The sequence below is a fragment of the Leptinotarsa decemlineata genome, unplaced genomic scaffold, assembly GCF_025532065.1.
Source record: "Leptinotarsa decemlineata unplaced genomic scaffold, Ldec_3_MD MMD2_tig00026330_RagTag_RagTag, whole genome shotgun sequence".
In the NCBI taxonomy this organism is placed as follows: Eukaryota; Metazoa; Arthropoda; class Insecta; order Coleoptera; family Chrysomelidae; genus Leptinotarsa; species Leptinotarsa decemlineata.
In genome coordinates this window covers 9,593,127-9,618,564 of record NW_027412690.1, presented here as the reverse complement: position 1 = coordinate 9,618,564, position 25,438 = coordinate 9,593,127, and the positions used below count along the sequence as shown (strand labels likewise).

Here is a 25,438-nt window from a genome sequence, read left to right as displayed (position 1 = left end):
ACTTTTTTAAACGGTAGCTTTTTTTCGGGCACCTCAAAAACCATCCAAAATGAGCTTATAGACAGTGTGGCATATATTATTAAGGAAAATATAAGCGAGGAGATTGAAAGTGTTTCTTTTTTGGATGGGGAAATTGATGAAATTACCGATATTACCTGTACATCACAACTTTCAATCGTTTTTAGATATGTCAAAGAAGGTAATGTGGTAGAACGTTTTATGGGTTTTCATGATGTTTCATCTGGGCGCACAGCTGACGATTTGTTTAATTTTTTAATTCTATGTGACACCTGCTGTCATGGCCGGCCATTTAAATGGTTTACAAACTAAAATAAAGTCCATAGCTCCTCATGCATTTTTTACGCATTGTCATGCCCATGCCCTAAATTTAGTATTAAGCAAATCGTGCAACAACATAAAAATTTTCGGGCCTCCGGCGGGCTTTCCTGTGTATATAATATAGTCTTTATGACTTTAGCCTCCCCAGTTCTCCAATGCACGAGCCGTCACTTGTGAAAGAAGAGACCTGTGATAGACTGTGATTTCCCCTCCACCGACAGTGGCGTACACAATTTACTAATTAGGTAATGACACAAACAAAAATATGCTGAATTTTATATATTCATGGAAACTTCCTACATACTTGTGATGTTTCCATTAAATATATTTTTAATAATAAAATTATTTGAAACTCGGAGATTAATTACAGAAAATATTAATTTCATCAGAAGAAAATACAAAAACTGAAGATGTTCCCAAACACAGACTTCATCTAATGAGGTAAATAACTGGATCCTTTTTTTACGTCCATGTTTTAAACAGGTGTTGTGGATAGTATCAAACTTAAGCTGAATAGAGCCTCTAAGAGATAATTCTTTGGGTTACACAAAGGGCTAAAAAAATTTGCATTAAGCAGTCGTCGTCTCCCTACAACGACACTCATTGGAGCCCGAACTTGTGCAAGCTCAGGATTGAAGAGATCTTACCTTTCAACGTGCGATTCTTAGCACAGATCGGACAATATACAGTGAATATGGATCATCCCCTAGTTGGGATCGGACCAAGTATCACGAGTCACGAATAGCACTCTTCTTTTTATATGTATAGGAGCTTGGCGATTTTAGGAACGTAAAAAAATATGTCGTCAGGACTATTAGAATTAATGAGCTTCGCCAAGGAGAATAATATTACATCATAATAGAGTATGAATAAGTTAGAAATTGATACGAAAAATATCTTTACTATCTGGTATTTGACTTGGTTGATAAAATCAGTAATCTGTATAAAATCAACTCTGGTGAGGCGATATTTCGAATCTGGGTTCGTCTTTGTGAAGGAAGTATATGAGATATCTGAGAGTATGGGATGCAAAAGGTTTTTCAATGCAGTACCGGTGTTGAATTACTCCAGACACTTTAGGAATTGCAACGTTAGTGATAATTTTATTTTTCTCAACCAAGACAATGAATCCCTTGGGTTTCAAATTAAAAATCTGTTACAATTCAATGAACAATAGACAATAGATGTTTTCGAAAATTTGTGATATTTTTTCGGGAATTCCAGTTTTATGGTCTGTTATTCAATCTGATTTGAATACTGCTCGTCAATGCCGTCATTTTGTGCTCAATCAAAAAGCACAATTACAAAAACTTACAAATGCTTTTTTCTATATGACCATCGTTTTTATCTACAAAATATTGACAATGTTTTATGATGAATTTCACTAGTTCGCACTTCCGTGGTCTAATATATAAAATGATCTGAAATCCCTAAAAGAACCAATACAAATGGAAAATTAAAAACAATAGCTACAAATAACAATTATATTAAACAAAAACCTGAAATGAAATTACAATGAAATAAAATACAAGTAAAAAAATACAGTTTTAATTTTTTGTTTAATTTCTACTTTTTACTTTTTGTTTAGTTGTTCCATTGTATTTTTTTACTTGTATTTTATTTCACTGTAATTTCATTTCAGGGTGTTTTTGCTTAATATAATTGCGATTTTTAGCTACTGTTTTAAATTTTTCATTTGTGTTGGTAGAACCAAAAACACAAAATATTTGTCAAATTCATTTGATTTTAGGAAAATAAATATTCCGAAATAAAATCTCAAAATATTCATCTCTCCCAATTCCCTACACAGTAGGTTCAACTACTTCCCTGGCCAATACCACGCTGGATATTGTTTCCATCGTCTATTGTTTTAGTTCATGAACAAAATGCCTTAAAAACATGTTTTATCACTATTACCTATTTCAATAAATCCAATAGTTAATATTGAAATGAAAAATATTAATACCTTTGGATGTTTCAGAACTATCTCTGTTTCATTTGCAAATTTCCAAAATTATATATCGATGATGTTCCTTTTTTTTGCCAGAAAAACATACAAAATTCTACTCACTGAACGACTTGTGGTTCTTCCGTCGTGGTTGCTTTGTCGGGAAGGGTCACGGCTCGATACTGTAATGAGTTGTATGTTCTCCAAAAGAGATATTCCCTGTAAAGATAATTTCTTGAAAGCTATCCAGCGACTATTTCAACTATTTGTTCTTAAAATAAATAAAAATTTCGTTACACTCATACATTCAAGATTCGGCATCCAACATCGGAGATGTAAACCTGCTTACCTAAAGTATTTCAGTCCTTCGTATAAAGCTGCCATAAAAAAAATTCCTATCATGGACCCGATGAGTCCGCCTGTGGAAGTGAATTTCCAGCCTTCAAATAGCACGGTGGCCTTGGTGGAGAAGAAGAACTGAAACACCAACCATGCATTATATAACCTCACGTACAGGAACCTTTAGTCAAAAAATTAATTTTACATTGATCCCCCCTTTTGAAGAAATAGTCTTAAAATATATTCTTGAACTGATTGTGTATATAAAACGTAACCAAAATGAACTAATGAGGATTGAAGACACTCATATGTATAATACTAGGAATAAAGAAAAACTTCGACAACCCTATTCAAGGTTATCAGTCTGTGAAAATTCACCAAAGCATATTGGTATCAAGTGTTTCAATAAAATAAGAGATTTGACAGATGTGAATCTGAATGACATTCTATTCAAAAATAAATTGAAAAACTTTCTTCTTGAAAAAGTATTTTAATAATGTTGAAGAATTTTATAATTCGTGATATCTCATAATTGTAAGACTGACTATTGTATGTATAATTTTTCTGGTTTGTTTGCGATTAACAACTTATTTGTAGATTACCTCTTTTTCTTTCTTGACTAATCTGATAAGTGTTATGTATGTGTATGTATAATGCCTTGTATAACCTTTGATTGATGAATAAATTCTATTATTATATTATTATTATTATAGTCCCAAAATTTTTACTTTTCTTCTTTAGTCTTTCTGTTTGGTCAATTCCAAATAAAGATAAGAAGAATATCTTCTTGAATAAGCTTTCAGATTCATTATTATGTAAATATTTTGAATCAAAATGTACAATATTATTTGTATATAAATGAATAACCATAGTTTCAACAAGTATTTTTGATTGAATACCAAACGCACTCCACTGCAAGTAATATAATGACCCGAACGTTCATAAAAATCTTTGGCTTGCGACCCGTTTACGAGACAAAAATACAATGGACCCGGTAAAGTATTATATTTGTATATACAGGGTGTTCTATCGAAAACTTGACATGGAGGTTTTGGGTACTAATCTTGCTTAGACGAGTCGATTTTTAATGAGCAGAGGGGTGAACAACCCTTGGAATTTTAATAGAGAATAGGGGGCAAGTCGCACATCGTTTGAAAGCTCCTGGAATTCTCTAAACAATGATGTACATTTTTTAAATTTGGATTTATTTAAAAGAGTTCTTTCCGAACAACCGCATCTCGATTACTGCTCATCCATACTTTACTTCCTAAATCCCAATCAGACAGAGCAATTACAGAAAATTCAGAATAAGGAAATTGCTTAGATTACCTAAAGTTACTAGTATTGCATTTATGTTGGAGTCGTTGCAGTGGTCATTTTTTTTAAAATAAAATTCTCAACAAAAAGTCACCATCCTATTTTGAATCAATCCATGTTTAATATTACATCTAACATACATACCCACAATACAAGAAATCTTGATCTATTATATGAAAACAGAACTAACCAGCACAATTCCATGAAATCATTAGCAATTAAAGGTTTTAGTGATTACAATAAATTACCATATGAAATTAAATTAAGCTGTTCATTGTCATCATTCAAGGAAAAAATTGGAATATATATTAAAAATAATTAAGTAACTGTTAAAATTATCATCGAAAAAGTCCCAATTGCTTGGATTTTTGGAGTTTTATATTTTTGAAATTTTTGTTTTTTGTTTGTCCAGTATGGTAATGTGTCATTGTTCATTTTAATTGTATCTTTACGTTTCAGTAAGACTATATATATATATATATATATATATATATATATATATATATATATATATATATATATATGTAGGAGTGTTAGTAGAGATAACATAAATGATCGCCATTATGTTAAGTCTTTAGTATTTTTATATTTCGTATATTTTTTTATACCTTAATATTCATTTTTGTTTTAGTTAGTTATTTTAGTTATTTGTTTGTATATTAGGGGTTCCTATTTCTAAATAAAGTTTTTCTTCTTCTTTTGCAACAATTTTATACTCGCTATTGTATTTACAATTTATAATGTCATATTTTATTTTCAAGTAGAGACTTTGTCAACAAGAAATTGATTCTTATGAGGATAAATCATAGTCTGATTCTGATGAACTCTAATTTTTCTCCTCGATTCAAACCAACAACAAAAAATATTTTCTGAGTGGTATACTTACATACATGGGCATCATCATTGAACCCATATCAGTCATATCGTGTCCCATGTGACCACTGTGGTCCATCGGTTTTGGTGTCATGTCGCCGTGCTGGTGCAGCGAATGTTCAGAGTGGTCCATGTGATCCATTCTACTGTAAAAAAAAACTTTTAGTGTGGTTGAAATGACACTGGCTACAATCCAAAATTTGCATACCACTGAGACAACAATTAAATTACTCAAGCACCATTCTTATTCTTATTCGGATGTGGGGGTTTGCTCAACCCCCACATCCCAAGCCAAAAACAGCATGCACAGTGGTACAGGCAGTGAAAAATGAACAAGGACAGTCAAACCAGAGTAGTAAATCGTTTACTTCAGATGTCACGTATACCCTCAAAACATATACAAGCATCATTTCAGGTGATATATTAGCTACGTGTATCTATCTACTGGTTTCGATAATTGACGAATCATGAGTGTTCAACTAATGTTACGTTTTATCATGATGAGGTACCTCCTCCTTACGGCAGGACAGTTAAAAAATGGCAAGATGACAATTATCCAGACAGGTGGATCTGCAAACGTGTTACCTTACATCGACCCGCTAGATCACCTGATATGACGTCCTTAGACTTTTGTGGAGATCCAAAGCATACGTTACATAAGCGTGGTCTATTTCAGAGTTCATGGATGATGTAAGAAGTGTTCCTTCATAACGAACATAAAATGTGTTTTGAATACATTTTTTTATCGAATTATATGTCGAATGTAGTCTATTTCAGATGATGTAATAGGTGTCCCTTCCTAACGAACATGAAATGTGTTTTGAATACCATTTTTTTTTATCGATTTATATGTATCTACATTTTAAGATTCTCAAATGAATAAATATAATTTAAGAAACTTTGGGATCAATCAGCCGTATATTGTTTAGAAAAATGACCATTAATATTTTCCGATTCCGGAATACTTTTTTCAAATGAAGAAATACATGTAAAATGAGTTCGAATTATATCAAGGAGGTTACATACAGCGCCATCTGCCCGCGAATACATCAAGGAATAATGTCGATAATTCTGTCAAATACAAATCCCGAGCTTGAGAGTTACAAACAAATAAATAAACATACATACATATAGGTAAAGCTAGAAAACAGCATAAATGAAATAAATGAAATATGGAGTTACAAAAACACATGACATTGAAACGGACAAAAAAACAACAATTCAAGTTGCCCTCTATGAGTATATCCGACCGTCTACGAATTCCTCCCCATTCATAGACTTGAATTTGAATATGTGTATGCACTACAAAAGGACAAGAAAAACTTCGAGTCACGATTATGCTGGGACATCAAAGTTTACCATTTCACATAGAATCTAATTTAGGAACTCTCCAATGAAAACACAAAGTTTAAAGTTCTGTTGAACTTTGTCAACTTGCTTGTTCGACGTCATCTCCTTTGTTGACTCCCAGCCCTTAAGGGATTCAATTCAGTCGTAAGTACTCGTAATTATAATACCACGAATATGGCGGTTTATATTCAGTAACCCAGAATTTATTGATTTTTTTCAGTACATTGAAATCACAATCTAAAAGTATTTGTCAGATGATTATTGGGAGCTTTGAATGCCAATTGATGATGAAAATAATCAATTAACTGGTTCAGTTATCCATAATTTTTTTTTCCAAGAACAATAATTTTCTTGCCAACGTTTCGAATTTATTAAAATTCATTATATGAAAAGAGACGTAAGTATTTCTTTATTGACAATTTTTATTTTATGTAAAATCAAAAGGAATATTAATCGAAATTATTCAACTGGATGAATTTGTCTCTTCATCAGTAGTGTCATCCTCACCAATCTGAATTATCAGTGGCTCGATTTGTGCCTCTATTATGTTAGCAAGCTTCCACATATTTGTCTCGACTTCCGATATCACATGCCGAACACACTTCTCCATTTCTCTGCTGTGACTCTTTTCAAAGCCTCATCAAAAAGTACTTTGAGATCTGCAAATTTTAACGTGGCGTTATGATGAGCTACAAAATTCTTCACATCCGCCCTTATTAACTCGATGGGAATGAGCTCGCAGTGGTATGGAGGCAGGCGAAGGACAATTTTGTTTTGGCCTGCTGCCATCTCATTGACTATATATTTTTGGTTTTCAAGCTTGCGCTCCTTGACAATTTTTAGTAGCTGTACTCTTAGCATTGAGTCTTCATAGCTAATATTCTTTGATCGCAGCCAATTTTGGATTTCAACCTTCTTTGAAGACGTTGTCGGAATCTTCTCTAAGCGTCGCGAATGATAAGGTGCATTGTCCATTACAATCACAGCATTATCTTCCAGATGGGGTAGAACTTGGGAAAACCACTGTTCGAAAGATTCACCACCGTTCATTTCTTCGTGATAATCTCCAGTTTTCTTCGACTCGAAACACCACAGCCCTTCAGCAACAAACCCATTCTTATTGCCAATGTGACAAATAATAAGCCGTGTTTTCCTTTACCTGAAATTATGAAGAGGTATGTAAGTAAATAAAACAAATACGAGGGTTACTTTTTATATATTGAGATTGCGGCAGCTCTTAATATAAATATAAGTTTACCTGATGGATTTGTTAATCCGGTGTATAGACCATCTAGAAAGGCCCTCCTGGATAATGTCACAGTTTCATCGACCCATACTTTAGGGGAAGCATGACTAGCATTAACCCAGGTTTCATCCATATAATAAATTGTTCTCTGTTGTTCCCTATAATATTTAATTTTGGTCAAATACTCTCTCCTCCATAACACAATTTCCTCTCTATCCAATAATGAACTATTGTGCCCTCGTTTTTTCCATACAAAACAAAAAAAAAATTGTTTATATTCCCGTAAAACATTGTAAAACACACACCAATTTTATCGGAAACTTTCGATACGACTTCGTCGACAGTCGATGTCTCCATTTCTTCCATCTCTTTCTTGAGCACATTTAAAATCACTTCTTTCATCTCAACACTCAAATGTCTTTTTTTGGATCGTTTCCTGGCTGGACTCAGAGGATAGCTCACAGTGTCATCAGCAGTGTCTGTACTGAACATCTTGGAAAACAATTTTAAACAATATACTATAACGCACGCCACACAAACACGCAAACGACTGATTACAACCCTGTGCTGGTACCGAACTCGTACCATGAAGGCGAATTCACCAATGAACGCTGCCCTTTCCATCTGACACTGGGCGATCACGTGAACATCACGCTTCGGTTTTATTTTGTTTTACTCTATCTTGGATTTGGATAGACTTTAGATCCTCATTAGGATATGCAACCTCCCACTGCCGGTGAAGATGTGTCTCCGTAGCCGATGTCCTGGAATCCAAATGGAATAACGAGACAAGTGTGCTGTCGTCACAAACTTCTAATGAAACCTTGATGTGACACATACTACAGCTATTTCCATATGTTCATCATGAAGAAGCTGCAATACAGATTGCCTACACTCGAGTGCAAAACAAAACTCCCCATGGCAGAATGGAGGAATACCCCGTTATTTAAACCCTTAAACAAAATAATTATATAATTAATAGCACCCGAACCTTCTAATGAAAGTTTCGATGAACTGTGGCTCTTTTATCACTGCGAATCTAAATTAATTAATTTGAACAATCCCAACGAAATTAACAATATTGAACCGATTTAAATTGGTTTATTCTCATCTGAAGCAGTGCTGGTATTTAATCTAATTCATTTTATCATAATTTGATCTAATCTATCGCATTTCTACCCTGATGAAATAAACGCAGTCTAGGTTGAATATTTCATGTCTCTCGATATTTGTGATCGATAGCAGTCAAATATACAGTGCTTTTCTTTAATGTCCCCCCCCTTTTATTTTTTGAACGGGCCAATTAAAAAAATTGAAACTTGGAGCAATAAAATTAATGCATGAATACTTTATTTTGAAGTGAAATTGACAGATGAAACTTTCAAGATGGCGACTGGGCGCCATTTGGGAAAAAAAATAAATGGAAAGGGGGGTCTTGTGACACATATTTTTGAAGCTCCTGTCAAATGCTTCACAACCCTAGAATATAATGTCAATATCTTTGAGTACTACAAAATGGCGGAACTTTTAATAATTGCCTGAATACATTGACGTTTGACTATATAATATGGGGTAATAAGCTTGTGGTCAGTTCAGAAGATGCTCGAAATGGTTGCCTTTAACTTCTTGACATATGAACAGCCTATCCGACATTTTCGAACACAGTAACGTCAATATCTCTACAAATATTCATTATTCTCTGCCGTATATCCAATACTGAAGCAGGTTCAACTTCGTACAGCTTTTGCTTCTAATAGCCCTATGAAAAAAAGTCCAAAGGTGTCAAATCTGACGAGCGGGCTGGCCATTCTGTAGGACCTCGACGGCCAATCCAACGACCGGAAAAGTAGTATCCAAATAGTTTCTTACTTATCCGGAGTAATGTGGATACTCCATCTTGTTGGAGTACAATATCCATATCGAAGTCATTAGGATTCGCTTCGACGATTTCAGTGATGAGAGGGTCAACAGTAGTTTTCAGCATATTCAAATACAGTTCCCCTGTTGAATTTTGATCAAAAAATAGAGGTCCTACAATATGGCTTCCCAATATTCCTGCCCAAACGTTATTTTTTTCTGGATATTGGGTATGTGTTTCCCGGAAAACGTGAGGGTTGGTGTCACTCCAATAACGGCAATTTTGTCTGTGAACAGTGCCGTTTGAAAAAAATGTACATTCGTCACTAAAACAAATATTGTGGAGATAGGTAGGATGCCTTGCAATGGTATGGATGTTAGGAATAACACGTTAAAAGGTAAGACCTCCTTAGTTCTTAGCAAGTTCTTAGCTTAGTTCTTAGCAAGTTTCTCAACTTATGAGACTTTTTGTTCGTATGGGGGCGACAGCTGATTAACGGAAAAACAGATTTTTTTTTAAACAGATACCTATTCCTCTTCAAAAGTCTCTACACAGTAAAAGCAGACACCTTACAAACATTCGCGACGGAATAAGTAGGCTGTTCAGGGATGTTCTTCCGGAAAACGTTCATCGAAAATCCTTTCGTTCTCGTGAAAGTTACGCGTCGCACCGTAAATAAAAATCGCTTCAATTTTTTCTTGAAAATGGACGATAATTGACCATTTTAGAGATTGTAGACGTAGTACCTTCCTACTAGTAAAACCGAAAACTAAGTGAGAATATTCTCAATGAACAATGATGTTCATTGTCGTACTGAAATTTTTTGTCGGTTTTATAAACAAAAAAATCTTAACAAATCTTATCGGGTTGTTGAAATTGCCATATGGCAGAAAAAAAGGAATATTTCTAGAAATATCGATATTAATGTGTTTGTCTTCAGGAAATTATTGAATGTTTCGCCATTTTGTAGTAGGTGAAGATATTGACTTCATATTCTAGAGTTGTGAAGTTTCATCTGTCAATTTCACTTCAAAATAAAGTATTCATGCATTAATTTCATTATCCCAAATTTCAATTTTTTGAGTCGACCCGTTTAAAAAATAAAGGGGGGGACATTAAAGAAATGCACTGTATATTTCATCTATCGTTTATCGTGTAACTATATCAGGTTGTTACAAAAGTTTTGTTCGATTTAATGTCATGTGTTTTTGTAGTTCTATATCTCAATAAATATTTATTCTACTTTGTCTTAGTATATACTACTCGATAGAGAATTATGTACTCTATACATTGATGTTGTTTATCCAAATTTCAATTTTTTGTCTCTTTCCAGCTCATTCCTGTATAATGTCGTTAAGCGATTCGTTCTGGAGATTTTAGCCTCGAAGATGAGCCCCGAACTGGTCGACCTACACCAATCCAGGACGAGGATTTGAGCCTCATGCAGCTTTTGACAGTTCAAAACGCATTGGAAAGGTCGAAAAGTGGGTGTCATACGATGTGAACGATCGAACGAAATTGTCACGTTTCGACAACTCTCGTTCTTTGCTTTTCCGCAACCAAAACTGTCCTAGGACTCCTAGGATATTTGATAAAATATTGAAAAGTGGGAATTGCAAAAAAAATAATTTTTTAGATTTTCTGCTTAGAATGTGTTATTGACTCACGGTCGATGGCAGGTTAGACGTTTCTGGAAAACGCAAAGCATGATTTTTCTGAAAATTTCATCTCTCACATTTCCTTACCTGTTCTATCGATATAAAATGTTTTCAGCATTGCGGCGTTGCCACTTCTATGAAAAAGTCCTAGCAATTATATTTTTTTAACTGGACACCCCGTATATTAATACATTTTTGGAATCGCTCTAGTATTTTAATATTTTTTGTTAATACTGTCTTATACCTATCTCTATCAATGGGAGCAGAAAATGCGGCATTCCACCACTTTGGACAAAATTTATCCCTTCCCTGTACTACCCCTAAATTGGTTGGTACCATATTACCTTTTTCATCCAACCCTCTAACGGAATACGAGGTACTAAGCGCTCTGTCTGAAATGAAAAATAAAAAATCTGTAGGCTATGATGAACTCTCTATAATCACTCTCAAGAAAATCATTCCAACAATTATTAAACCATTAACTTACCTTATGAACCAATCTCTAATACAAGGTATTTTTCCAAATGTTTTAAAAAGAGCGGTAATTATTCCCGTACATAAAAAAGGAAGCCGCAAAGAAATTGAAAATTACAGACAAATTTCTTTACTCCCCTCTATATCAAAACTTTTTGAAAAAGTAGTTTCGGTAAGAATAATGGACCATTTGGAAAATGAAAATCTTTTATGCGATTCCCAACATGGCTTTAGACGAAAAAAATCGGTTGAAACAGCATCTTATCATCTAATGAATTACATATACACTGAGATCGAAAACAAAAAATATGTCCTCTCTTTATTCTTCGATTTATCGAAGGCTTTCGATACAGTGTGCCCGGAGTTTCTACTCCCTAAACTATCCAATTTAGGTCTCCCAACTAATATAATTAATTGGATACAATCTTACATGTCCGAAAGAAACATGAAGGTACTTTGCAATGGGTCGTTCTCTGAGACCAAAAAGATAACACTCGGTGTGCCCCAGGGCTCGGTTGTAGGCCCCCTACTGTTTCTCCTATATACAAACGACCTACCTCAATATATAGAAGATGGACACATTACGATGTTTGCGGATGACACTACCATAACTTTAACGGGACAAAACGTTGAGCAACTTATTTGTAAATCTGAAAGTATTGTTGACCAGTTCAGTGCTTGGTGCCAAAGAAACAAACTTATCCTTAATACCTCCAAATCAGTATCGATGAAGTTTCACTTTAGGACTGATACTCTAAATGCTCCTGTTACATATGATATTGAAAACGTACAGGTGACGAAATTTCTTGGTACCTATTTAGATTCTAATCTAAACTGGGAAAAACAAGTAGACAATACATGTTCTAAAATAAATAAAGCATACTATGCAATAAAGCAACTGAAATCAACATTAAGGGAATCAGCGTTACTCAGCATTTATTATGCTATGGTATACTCCCATATCAATTTTAATATTATGATCTGGGGGAGGGCAAATGATTTTATGAGAGTTTTTGTTGCCCAAAAACGAATTATAAGACTTATATTCAATATGAACTACAGGGACAGTTGCCGTGCTATCTTTATTGAGAAAAAAATGTTAACAGCGCCTTGCATCTTTATCTTGAAATGCATAATGTTTGCTAGGGAAAACCCTAATCTCTTCACAGAGAACGCCACTGTCCATAACTACAATACCAGAAATGGACATCTATTGCAAATCCCTCAACATCGTATGTCATTTTTCAAAAAATCTCCACAGTACAATGCTATCACCTGCTTCAATAAGATACCAGATAAATTTAAAAAGGTCAAGAGTAACCTAAAATTTCACAACAATATTAAAAACCTTCTAATACAGAAATGCTATTATAGTTATCAGGACTTCTTGAACGACGATCTCCCAAACAACTCAAATACATTTTAATTTATAGCTTTGTCTGGCATTCCTAGTCTAACATTGTTATTATGTATATATTTTTGCTTATTTTGTGTGTGCCTTATCACTGCGATGTAAGTTCACTGAATGTACTACTCATTTGATTATTTGACTTGGGGTCCTCATAATGTCATATTTTAAATATATACCCTGACTTACCACATATACCAAGTGTATCGCGTTTTGGTCAATAAATATTATCTTATCTTATCTTATCTATCTGTTTTCGAGATAAAAAATAAATTGTGCTAAATATGGTCCAAAACATAGCCTTAATTGAAATTAAGTACATCAGTTGATATTTTGATGATAGTTTGGACAAACTCGAAATATTCAAATAACACCAAGAAATCGACTCCATATCATACAGGGCGTGCTAAAATAACTATTATTTCCATTGTGCATAAAAGTAGTCAAAAGTTCATTTTTTCAAATGAAACCCCCTGTATATTACTCGATAAATTGAAAGATGGTGAAGAATGCTTCAAGATGATATACATGTCCCTATACCTAAATCGTCAAGTTTTCTTAATAAAACCGCTTCTGTGGAAAAATAGTTATTCACGTTTTACCTACAAGTGTTGAAAGTGGCATTTTATTTTGTGAGTGGGGATTATCGCAGAATAAAATCACTTTTAACAAATGTATCATACAAATTATTTTGTATAACGTTACTGCTGATAATAAAAAAAATTATAGGGTCCATGGGATTTGAACACACGATCATTGGATTACAAGGCATATGTTACAACTACATACGCCAACTCACGTTATTTTAAGGAGGATTATTGGTTAGTCATGAAGGACTTTCTACAGTTGGACTGAATACTACTTCGTCATCGTCAGTAACTTCACAGGGATTTAATATTACCAATAGCACAAACTGCATGTGTGAACTTTTCTAAATGATGAATTTCACTAGTTCGGACTTCCATTGTCTACTATATAAAGTGATTTGAAATCCCTGAAACAAGTAAAAAGAATAATTAAAAAAGAATAGCTGAAAATAACAATTATATTAAGCAAAAATAAACCTGAAATGAAATGATAGTGAAATAACCTACAAGTAAAAACATAATAATTGAATAAATAAAAATTAAAGGAATGAAAAAAGAAAATAATAAAAAAGTGTAGAGATTCCAAGTCACGTTAGTTCACGACGTTTCGATTGTTGGTATCTACAATCGTCTTCGGGTGATGACTGGTCACCAGTCGAACCAGTAGGTTATTTGACTATCATTTCATTTCAGGTTTATTTTTGCTTAATATAATTGTTATTTTCAGCTATTTTTTTTTAATTATTCTTTTTACTTGTTTCAGGGATTTCAAATCATTTTATATAGTAGACAATATAAGTCCGAACTAGTGAAATTCATCACGAAACATTGTCAATCACCTTCAAACAAACGTTTTCTAAATGATTTTTTGGTAGGTGTTCTGATTGAAGTGTTTCTATCAAATATATTTTCAATAACAGTTGTACAAAAAATATTTTTTAAAGAATTTGATTTCTAGGTAGTCGTGGAAATATCAAGCTTATGACAGTTTGGTGACTTCTATAAGTAATTGATAAATGGTTATTGACGGTGTTTAAAAAAATCGCCAAAAATGAATGCAAATATTGATTATTCAAACGAAGTTCTTATGAAATTATTTATTATACACGGACAGTGTGATCAAATCATTGCCAGAACTTGTAGAAAATTCAACCAAATGTATCCTGAATTAACACCAATGAACGAGAGGAAGTTTGTAAGATTACAAAATAATTTCGTGGCAACGCCGCAATGCTGAAAATATTTTAGATCGATAGAACAGGTAAGGAAATGTGAGAAGTGAAATTTTCAGAAAAATCATGCTTTGCGTTTTCCAGAAACGTCTAACCTACCATCGACCGTGAGTCACGCTGTATAGTTCTGAATAAAAAATCTGGGTACAGTCCAAGATAAGGAGGATCATCATGGGAAAATCTGAAACCGTGAAAGTCGCTTGAATCAGGAAAGTTGTCTATTTTTGAGCTCAAATAAATGACGTTTTGAAATTTAGAAAATCCCAATTAGTTCCAGTTATTCGAAAAGAAGCAAAACTCGTCAATTTCGTTTTAATTTTTGTTAGGCGTTATTCAAGGAGATATTGAAAAAATCTCATTGCCACTTTTCAAACTGTACAAGATGGGGATTACAGATTTCCAATCCGACGTTTCGTTGCCAAGAAACCATCACCAGCTTTACTTTTATATATGAATCGAAAAATGGAATCTCACTCAAGCCCTTGAATCTGTTACGTTCTCCAATTTGACCGACGTCGTATCTCTTACGGTTTTGATATTCCCACTAAGGAATCAGGGAATTTATTCAAATATCACAAAAGTTGTGATAAGGTTTTGGTTTGATGAAATGTATGCTATAAATATATAGGTATTGAAACAAAAACAAACAATGTCATATTTTACAGTTCCAACAGTTTTAAGACAACTGGTGTCGAAGCCCTAGGTAGGTTTTAATCTCGGTTTCAATGCAATCAATTAAAAATAATTATAGTTTATTTAGCATGCCCAAGGATGGTAATGAAAGCCTTTGGTATCTAGTTGATAATATTGAAAACAGTCAATGCAAGAAAATAACATAAAATTGACATTGTGGTTGTTCTAGTTTCATGGCACAGATATATTTTGAAGTTTCATGTTATCATCATACATATTTATCGAAATGTTGACAGATGTTTTTCTAATCCACTTTCGAGGAACACTTTCACGTTTCACCTTATTTTTATTCACAATATTCTTAATTTAGTTATCTTCAGTTTAATTTCTTACGGTCTGTAGAACTCTTGATTACACTTCGACTATTCAAAGCATTCAATAAAAGAAAAAAAGGGAAATATACCCAAATAATGTAATCAAAGAAAAATTATTTATTCCCTTATCGATTTCTACCAAAAATAAGGCCTGTTTTTATAAAAGAATACGGAAAACCTCAGATTATCGGAAAAGTAAACAAGTTTTGTGGTAATATGCTTCAACTAGGAATTCACATCCGTGATATGGCAAGTAAATACAAATTGTTATCTTGACCTTGACCACGAAATTCTGAGAATTCTGTTCAGAAAATCCGTAATTATCAAACTAGAAACTGATAGCCGTTCGTGTATCTCATCTGTTGCATTTCTGATTCTTTTTAAAAGTAATTCCTCTTACGGAATGGTTGACTTAAACAACGTGTAGTTATGCAACGAATATATCTGCATAATAATAATAATCATTCATAGTAGACAAGTTCATTTGCAATCCCGTCTTTATCTGGGCTGTGACAAAAATAATGCAAGGTTAAAATGATCCTGCGATTATCTGGGACTCGACTGAATGTAGGACATACATTCACAATCCAAGTAATCCGATATTTTTTTATTATAGATAAAAAATGAAACATAAACCCATCAGAAAAAATAAAACATATTTTTGAAATAAGGCGGATTTCTACGAAACGGACCCAGCCACAGCAAAATAGCAATCGTGTCGATTTCGTCAAAACAAAAACTTGAGTTGTCAAAATAAGAAACATTTGTTTCGTCTCTGTTTTTGTAAACGGAGTTCGCCATGTGGAAACGGTTGGTGACACCAACTATTCAGTTCACTATTTTGTTTCAGTGTGACTTCGCGTGACATTATTACTTCATTTATAGTGTTTTTCAAGTAAACTGAGACATCACCAGAAGATGGCAAATGAGACTTTGCCGAAACGTTGTGAAAATAATCCTTATGGGGATAAAATACACAGAACACGGAGCGAAACCCGAGAAAACAGCTCATCATACTTTGTCCGTGAGAAAATCAAAAGGAAAATTTGTGGACAGAACACATAGTGGACAGAACACATAGATTATAAAAAACGGCAAGCCATTATAGAAACATCGTCTAGAGAAGGCATTTTGAATACTACTCGTGTAGTGAAAATGACAGAAAACATTTCAAAACAAAACACGCGAATCAGTCGCAAACTAGTCGCAAGCGAGTCCGTTTGGTGAAAATCCGCCTTTAGAGATACTTCAAGACATTTAAAATGAAAGATGTCAAAATACTTATTTTTAAAGACTTAAGAAGTCCTGGAAAAATGTTAATTGCGAAAAATGGCGAAAATCTATCAAACATCTTGTAAAAGAATAAGAAGAAGAAAAGAGATTTATTTACAACAGGAGTACCCAGTTACAGGAAATGCTATTATTAGAGAGTGTATATGGAATAAATATTAAAAATAATGAAATACAGAAATATATAAAAGTAAATGCTAAAACAAAGTAGGTACAGTACTGATACAATAGTTATTTATAGTATTATTAAAAGTGATTATGGATACAAGATACTAAGGCGTTCAGAGAGTCAAAATGAATATCGCAGTGTTCACAGATTTTATTGAAGCTACTGCACATAAAATTCAATGGTGATCGTAGCATAATATTTGTGCGTGATGCTTCGCAATATAATTCCACATTGTGTCGACCTTCACTTCTCGGTAGGTACTAAGAAGTTGATCTCGGGTAAAAGAACCGTACTGTCAATATTGTTGTTGAGTAATTTATGCAGGAATTTTATACCAAGGATAACTCTCCTATTTTCCAAAAATTTCATATCAAATCGTGTCAACAATATGTTATGATCGATGCCTCTCGTGAGGTATTGACCAACAATTTTTAGACATAAGTATTTTAGGAACGTCCTTTGCACACTCTCATTTGATGTTTTTTGGTAGTCGTAAACTGGATTCCATAACAAAGAGCCATACTCTAACTTAGATCTGGCATACGCAGAATATAGCAATTTTAAGGTGGCAATACTTTTGAAATTTTTGCAGCAGTCATATTCCTTAAATGTGTTGTAAATGTTAATTTACTGTCGTATGTTATACCAAGATCTTTTATCTCATGTACGCGATTGATTGTAGATTTGTTGATTGAATAATCGTACATTAAAGTTCGCTTTTTTGTTGTAAATAATATTATTTTACATTTTGATACGTTCAGTTGTAGACGATTATCATTACACCAAAGTTTGATTACATCTAATTCATGTTGTACACGCTGACAGTCAGTAATGTCGTCGATTTTATAATATAGTTTCAGGTCTTCTGCAAATAGTAGGCTAGGAATATTCAAAGAGGATGCCAAGTCATTAATGAAAATTAAAAATAAAAGAGGTCCCAGAATAGAACCTTGTGGTACCCCGGATGTAACTACGTACTGGGCCGATTTGAAGAGGAAAAGAGGAGGTAATTGTAGAACATCATAACATTCGGCGAAGTTTCATCGGATTTATCTGATGAGAAGACACTGATAGCTAATATCTTCTTAAATGAGCCCACCTATTTATCATGTAAATATTTCAAATCAAAACGTTATAACAATATCAATTGTATATAATAATAATAATAATATTGGCAAAGATACATTGTTCAATGATACAAATTGTACGAGTCAATTTCCAAATAAATATAGAATTCCTACAGAAGGATATACCTGTGCGTGGGGTCTGCAGAAATTTGAATACTAATGAATACAATTTAAAATTTGAATACTAATGAATACAATTTAAAATTTGAAATATAAAGTGGTATGAGTAAATAAATAAAAGGTAAGACGTTTTAAAATTATCAGACATATTATTTTAATTATATCATCAATCTTCTTGTATGAATATGTGAATCAGTTTCTATGCATGTCACTATGATAGTAAACATTTTTCATATCAACGTGTTGGTGTATCTGAAGCCTTGGCAAGCCTAAGACCCAGGTTTTGAGTTTATTCTTAAATGAATTATCACTCCTGATATTTTTTATATGATGTGGGACGAGATTATATAACCGAAGAGCTAGGTATGAGTAAGACCTTTGAAGGATGTTTTTCCTTGAATTCGGGACATATGCATTATTTTTTTGTCGAGTTTCATATTGGTGCTCTATTATCATTAATTCATGTCTATTATTGTGTTGTCTTATTATAGTTTTGAGAAAGTAGAGTTGTCTTATGTCTAGAATTGATGTTTCTTTATATAATGAGTCGGTCGGGTAAGTTCTTTTTTTGAGGTGGATAATTTTCAATACTGATTTTTGTGTTTGTTCTAGGTGTTTCAGAAAAGTTGTGTTTGCTGCTCCCCAAGCAATTATTCCGTATGTAAGGTGGATTTCGAACAATGCATAATATAGCATTCGCATCTGGGCTGTTTGTAGGTATGGTCTCACGTATTTTAATCTATATGCAACAAATCGTAGTTTTTTGACTAAGTAATCAATATGTGCATCCCATTTTAGATGTGCGTCAATATATATACCAAGGTATTTCAATTTATCCACTGATGAAACGGAAAGTTCTACGTCATCGTATTTTATTGAAAGTGATTTGAAATCTGGTATATTCTTCGCATACGAAGTGAAGGTAATGTAAAATGTTTTGGATATATTTATACTCAATAATTTACTTTCGAACCATTTAATTATTATTTTGAAATTTTTTTCTGCTTTTTGATTCAGAGAATTCCAGGATTCCGATTGAAAAATAATTGCAGTGTCGTCAGCAAAGCTGATTATATCACCTTCCACATTCAGTGAGAACATATCGTTCAGGTAGATGTTAAAAAGTAGCGAACCCAAAACGGTTCCCCGAGGTACGCCGTACTCAACAGTGTGTAGGTCACTCTTGACGTCTTTAATTTTTACACATTGTTTTCTTTGATTCAGATAACTGCACAATAGTGAGTACGGTAGACCTCTGAATCCGATGCTGTCCAGTACTTCTAGCAGTTGATTGTGACTGACGGTGTCAAAAGCTTTTTTCAAATCTACGCATATACATAGGGATGGTACATTTTTATCAACGTATTTACTAATGTGGTTTGTGAGAAATGATATGGCGTCTACAGTTGATTTGCCCTGTTGAAAACCGTACTGATTTTTAGATAAAATATTATTTTTATTTAGGTATGCGCTGATTCGCGATTTCAGGATAGACTCATAAATTTTCGCGAAATTTGTAATAACAGATATTGGACGGTAGTTCTCCAGTTTGGTTCTATTTCCAGATTTAAATATTGGTGTTATAATAGCAATTTTGAAGGGGTTTGGACATATTCCACTACTGAAAGACCAGTTTATCAGGTAAGTTTTGCAAGTTCTTTAGCTATTAATTTGATAGTTTCTACTCGGAGATTGTCGATTCCGGGACATTTTTTATTTTTTAGGTTCTGTATAGTTCGCTCGATTTCTAATTCATTGGTTTCTTCTAGGAAAAAGGAATTAATTTTTCTATTTTTCAGATAGTTTTTTCTGTAATTTGGCCTTTTAAGAATGTCATTTGCTAGGTTTTGACCAACTTTCGTGAAATATCCGACGAATTCATTGGCGATTGGTTGGGGATCATTAATTTTTTCACCATCTTCTAAACAGATTTCTCTTATTTCTTCTTTATTATTTCTTTTGTTAGTAATTTCGTTTATTGTTTTTTCGTTTATATAAATAAATAAACTTAGTTATTAGATTCAACAAGTAATTTTAATTGAATACCCAAAACGGACGCCACTGCACGTATAAAACGACCAGAAAGCTCATAAAATATTTTTTGCGGCCCGTTTGCTTCTCACCGGCCATGACTCCGCTCCCGGGCTGAGTCATGGCCGGTGAGAAGCCCCTCCCTCAAGATGTGCAGTAGATGTGTAGAAATCTGTTATCAGTCTGTTAGACTATTAATCTGTACTACGTAAAATACTTTCTAAGTCACACACCGACCCAAACTTTACGCAGATACAATTTCTCCCACAGGCCATACTCGCCTAAAGCAATGTTCGGTGTTACTTTACGGGATATTATCCCAAAACAGACAGGCTAAACACCACAGCTACGAGCTGAACTGAATCAACGGGGTCCTCAGAGCCTCGCACACGCACAGGTACCGCTCTTAGAACGCCTCAAGAATTCTCCTGTAGTGCTGTAAGTCTCTAGTTCATCTTGTGTCAACAGACGCTGTTGATTTCTAATTTTGCTTCCCCCATTTACTAAAGATTGCTGCTGAATTAATCACAAAAAATATAATTTTCTGCGAAATTACATCAATATGTTTGTTATGCCTGGAGCGTCCGTTCGTTCCGCACGATCGAAAAGCGAAATTAAGTTTACAGTTAACATTATGAGAAGTCTCACTTCACAACTTCTGTAACTATCGAGGTAGAATTTCGATCATTTAATTCAGAGCACGACACACAGAAATGTCCAACCATACGTTTCAATGTATTTTTACTGAATTCGGAATTTTTTTCAGAATAATATTTCGAACAAAATCAATTGAAACATACAGTTTGTGCGTCACGATTATTATTCTCATATTTCAGATGTCAGGAATGTGAGATGGTCAACAAAAAATGCAGCATTTATGCAAAGATATACATTTCATGGCAGAAATAAAAACGGACAGAAACTGGTCTGAGTCGCATGTTTTGTTGTGAAATGTTTTCTGTCGTTACCGCTACACGAACATTTTTCATCAAGCCTTCACTAGACCAGGGGTTCCCAATTTTACTTGGCCCTGGCACCCTTATTTAACCTTTTTTTGTCGAAATCCTAGCTGGTTTTCATGTCTTCTCTAGCCAAAGCGTTCCCAATTTTATTTGGTCTTGATAACCTTAACCTTTTTTTTGTCGGAACCCTAGCTGGTTTTCATGCCTTCTCTAAACCAGGGGTTCCTAATTTTATTTTCTCTTGGTATCATTATTTAACCTTTCTTTTTTGTCCGAACCTTAGCTGGTTTTCATGCCTTCTCTAGGCCAGGGGTTCCTAATTTTATTTTCCCTTGGTACCCTTATTTAACCTTTCTTTTTTTTGTCCGAACCCTACATGGTTTTTATGCCTTCTCTAAACCAGGGGTTCCCAATTTTATTTGGGCTTGGTTCCTTCATTCAACATTTTTTGTCGGCACCCTAGCTGGTTTTCATGCCTTCTCTAGACCAGGGGTTCCCAATTTTATTTGGCCTTGGTACCTTTATTTAACCTTTTTTGTCGGAACCCTAGCTAGTTTTCATGCCTTCTTTAGACCAGGGGTTCCTAATTTTATTTAGCCTTGATACCCTTTTTTAACCGTCCTTTCTTTGTCGGAACCCTAACTGGTTTTATGCCTTCTCTAGACCAGGGGTTGCCAATTTCATTTGGCCTTGGTACCCTTATTTAACCTTTCTTTTTGTGTCCGAACACTAGCTGGTTTTCATGCATTCTCTAGGCCAAGGGTTCCTTATTTTCCCTAGATACCCTTATTTAACCTTTCTTTTTTTTTCCGAACCCTAGCTGGTTGTCATGCCTTCTCTAAACCAGGGGTACCCAATTTTTTTGGCCTTGGTACCTTTATTTAACCTTTTTTGTCGGAACCCTAGCTAGTTTTCATGCCTTATCTAGACCAGGGGTTCAAAATTTTATTTGGCCTTGATACCCTTATTTACCCTTTCTTTCTTTGTCGGAACCCTAACTGGTTTTATGTCTTCTCTAGACCAGGGGTTGCCAATTTCATTTGGCCTTGGTACCCTTATTTAACCTTTCTTTTTTTGTCCGAACCTTAGCTGGTTTTCATGCCTTCTCTAAACCAGGGGTTCCCAATTTTATTTGGCCTTGGTACCCTTATTTACCCTTTATTTCTTTGTCGCAACCCTAACTGGTTTTATGCCTTCTCTAGACCTGGGGTTGCCAATTTCATTTGGCCATGGTACCCTTATTTAACTTTTCTTTTTTTGTCGAAACCCTAGCTGGTTTTCATGCCTTCTCTAGACAAATTTTATTTGGTCTTGGTACCCTTAGTTAACCTTTCTTTTTTTGTCGGAACCCTAGCTGGTTTTCATGCCTTCTCTTGACATTTTTTTTTTGGCCATGGTACCCTTATTTAACCTTTCTTTTTTTGTCGGAACCCTAGCTGGTTTTCATGCCTTCTCTTGACCAATTTTATTTGGTCTTGGTCCCCTTATTTAACCTTTCTTTTTTGTCGGAACCCTAGCTGGTTTTCATGCCTTCTCTTGACCAATTTTATTTGGCCTTGGTACCCTTATTTAACCTTTCTTTTTTGTCGGAACCCTTGCTGGTTTTCATGCCTTCTCTTGACCAATTTTATTTGGCCTTGGTACCCTTATTTAACCTTTCTTTTTATTTGTCGGAACCCTTGCTGGTTTTCGTGCCTTCTCTAGACCTGAGGTCCCCGATTTCACTTGGCCCTTTCTTTTTTTGTCGGAATCCTAGATGGTTTTCCTGCCTTCTCTAGACCAGGGGTTCCCAATTTTATTTGGCCTTGATACCCGTATTTAACCTTTCTTTTTTTCAATTATGGTATAGAGACAAAATTAATTTGTCTTTCAATTATATTTATGATGTTGACGTAACATAATTTAGATCTTTCTGACCTAATTCTTATACACCTCATCGCGTTTCTGAAATTACTTCAGAAACACTTCAAAATATACATCCACGGAAAGATCCAATGTTTTTGAGGCAAGTTTTTCTCGAATACTGAGGAAACATGGAGGGCAACAACTATGAATAAGGGGAGTAGACTATCGTTACCAGATAATTTTGGAGCGGAGTACAATTGAAAATAAAGTAAGTCAATTATTCTGTGGTGATTTATGAAGTAATGGGTATTTTATTTTGATAATAAAATGACAGTAGACTAATCTCTTCTCTCAAATTTCGACTATCAATACTTTTTTCCCAGATAAATATTTCGATGAAACTATTAAACCGTCTTTTTTTAAACTGTCGTCAATCAATTTTCTTGTCACATACATTAATCCCAATAAAGTTATCTAAACACAATAATCTACCAAAGGAATGGACCAATAATATCAATAAACGTATTGAAAACTGAACTGAATTGATTGATTAGAATCTAGGACATGAATAAAGAAAGTAAAACGTTCATTGTATAGACTGTCCTACTACAAAAAATTAACGAACCATTTTCCTGAGGTAGATATCACGAGTTGGTATAGTTTACTTTCAAATTGGACAATTAACCTGAAATTTCGCCACACAGCTTGTAATTTTAGCATATTTCATCATTATATGAGCGATATATATCTTTTTAGATCATTTTAATAAAATTGAAACCGGAACTTGTAGAATTAAAATGCCGGTGATTATCTTTGTTGAGACGAATAAACTCATGATTTTGATTAAGCTAATATGATACAGGATTATTAGCTTTATTCCACAAAATGAAATTTCAAGTCTTTGAAAACTCGCTGGGGACCAGATCTGGAGAATACGGTGGATGCGGAAGCAACTCAAAGCCCAATTAATGCAATTTTGCCACCGTTTTCATTGATTTGTGACACGCTGCATTTCCTTGATGAAACAGCTCTTTCTTTTTCTTCAAATGGGGCCGTTTTTCGGCGATTTCGTTCTTCAAACGCTCCAATAACGCTATATAATAGTCGCTGTTGATAGTTTTACCCTTTCAAGGGGAGAAACAACAATAGGAATCATACGTTAAAAAGTAAGACCTCATTAGTTCTTAGCTCGCACAAGTCTCGATTTTTGAGAGTTGTCATTCGTGGGGGGGCAACAGCAACGGAAAAACACATTTAATAGATTTTTTCAACATTTGACGTTTTCACGATTTTTTACAGTCTCAGTATCAAATGACTTATTTGGGGTGACTCATTTCAACCGGATTGTATTGTATGAGATGAGATACAATAGCAGATTATATCAAGATTATGGAAGTAGCTTTCAAACCAGCTTGTTCATTTCAACAAGTAGGTAACTCTAAAGTCGAGATGGTGGAAATTAGCTACGAGGATTGCAAAAAAGTATATTGGTCGAAGTAAACAAGCTATTAAAACCCGTTTAAATGAACACTCTACAAATTTCAAAGACCAAATGATTCAATAATCAAATATTTTTAATAAAAGGTTTACTGAACACGATACTAGCCTTAAAACAAAGAAATATCTTCATGATATTGTCTAATATTGTGAAACCTTATCTGTTTGATGACCTTTATCCTCGATTCATCCAATTTATTTGAAAAACATTCTCACAATTCCGAAAAGTGAATAATTTTGACTACCTGTTAGATTCAAGTACTTCAATTTCTAATGGGCAAATTCTGAACTTACAGTTTAATGTACAATTACATGGTAACACCTAAGGTGAGTTCAGTTGTAACAAAATGAAATGTAGAATACTTTTGAACCTAAAAATAGAAATACAATTTGATTTTATAAAGTTATAGGCAAAAGCAGCTCACCAAGAATATTCAATTGTAAACCGGAGCAACTAATTCAGATGAATCAAGCTTAATCAAATAAAGATCCCTTGGAAATTATTTTAAATTGATAACTACACACACTCAGTACACTTTGCCACTTCTTTATTAATGTTTTTGAAAAGACTAATCTGATAGGAGATAGCAAAATAATTAAATAATCACACAATGAGGTTAATCTTCAATGAGGTATTGATTCCATAGTAGTTATAAAAATTTCTATAATATTGAAATAAAACTGCAATACCTGCTGTCATGAAGGTTGAGTTATATTATGAAAAACATTTACTTATCTATGAAATAAGAGAGCAGGTGAAA

The 25,438-nt window shown here is 33.9% G+C and overlaps 1 protein-coding gene across 7 annotated transcripts in view; it reads right to left on the bottom strand.

Moving 5' to 3' along the window:
* The window catches only part of Ctr1A (Copper transporter 1A), a 35,019-nt gene that overhangs the window by 8,525 nt on the left and 1,056 nt on the right, over nt 1-25,438 (bottom strand). For 2 of the 7 annotated variants that reach the window (XM_023169667.2, XM_023169672.2), the window contains exons 2-4: nt 4,830-4,962; nt 2,637-2,764; nt 2,411-2,506 (exon numbers count right to left, since the gene is read on the bottom strand). In XM_023169667.2, the coding sequence (XP_023025435.1) occupies nt 2,411-2,506; nt 2,637-2,764; nt 4,830-4,958 (353 nt within the window). In that variant the 5' untranslated portion in view covers nt 4,959-4,962. Of the gene's footprint in view, nt 1-2,410; nt 2,507-2,636; nt 2,765-4,829; nt 4,963-13,609; nt 13,631-24,971; nt 24,992-25,102; nt 25,257-25,438 lie in introns of those variants that run through there. The other 5 variants (XM_023169669.2, XM_023169671.2, XM_074183085.1 and 2 more) reach the window with 5 other exon arrangements.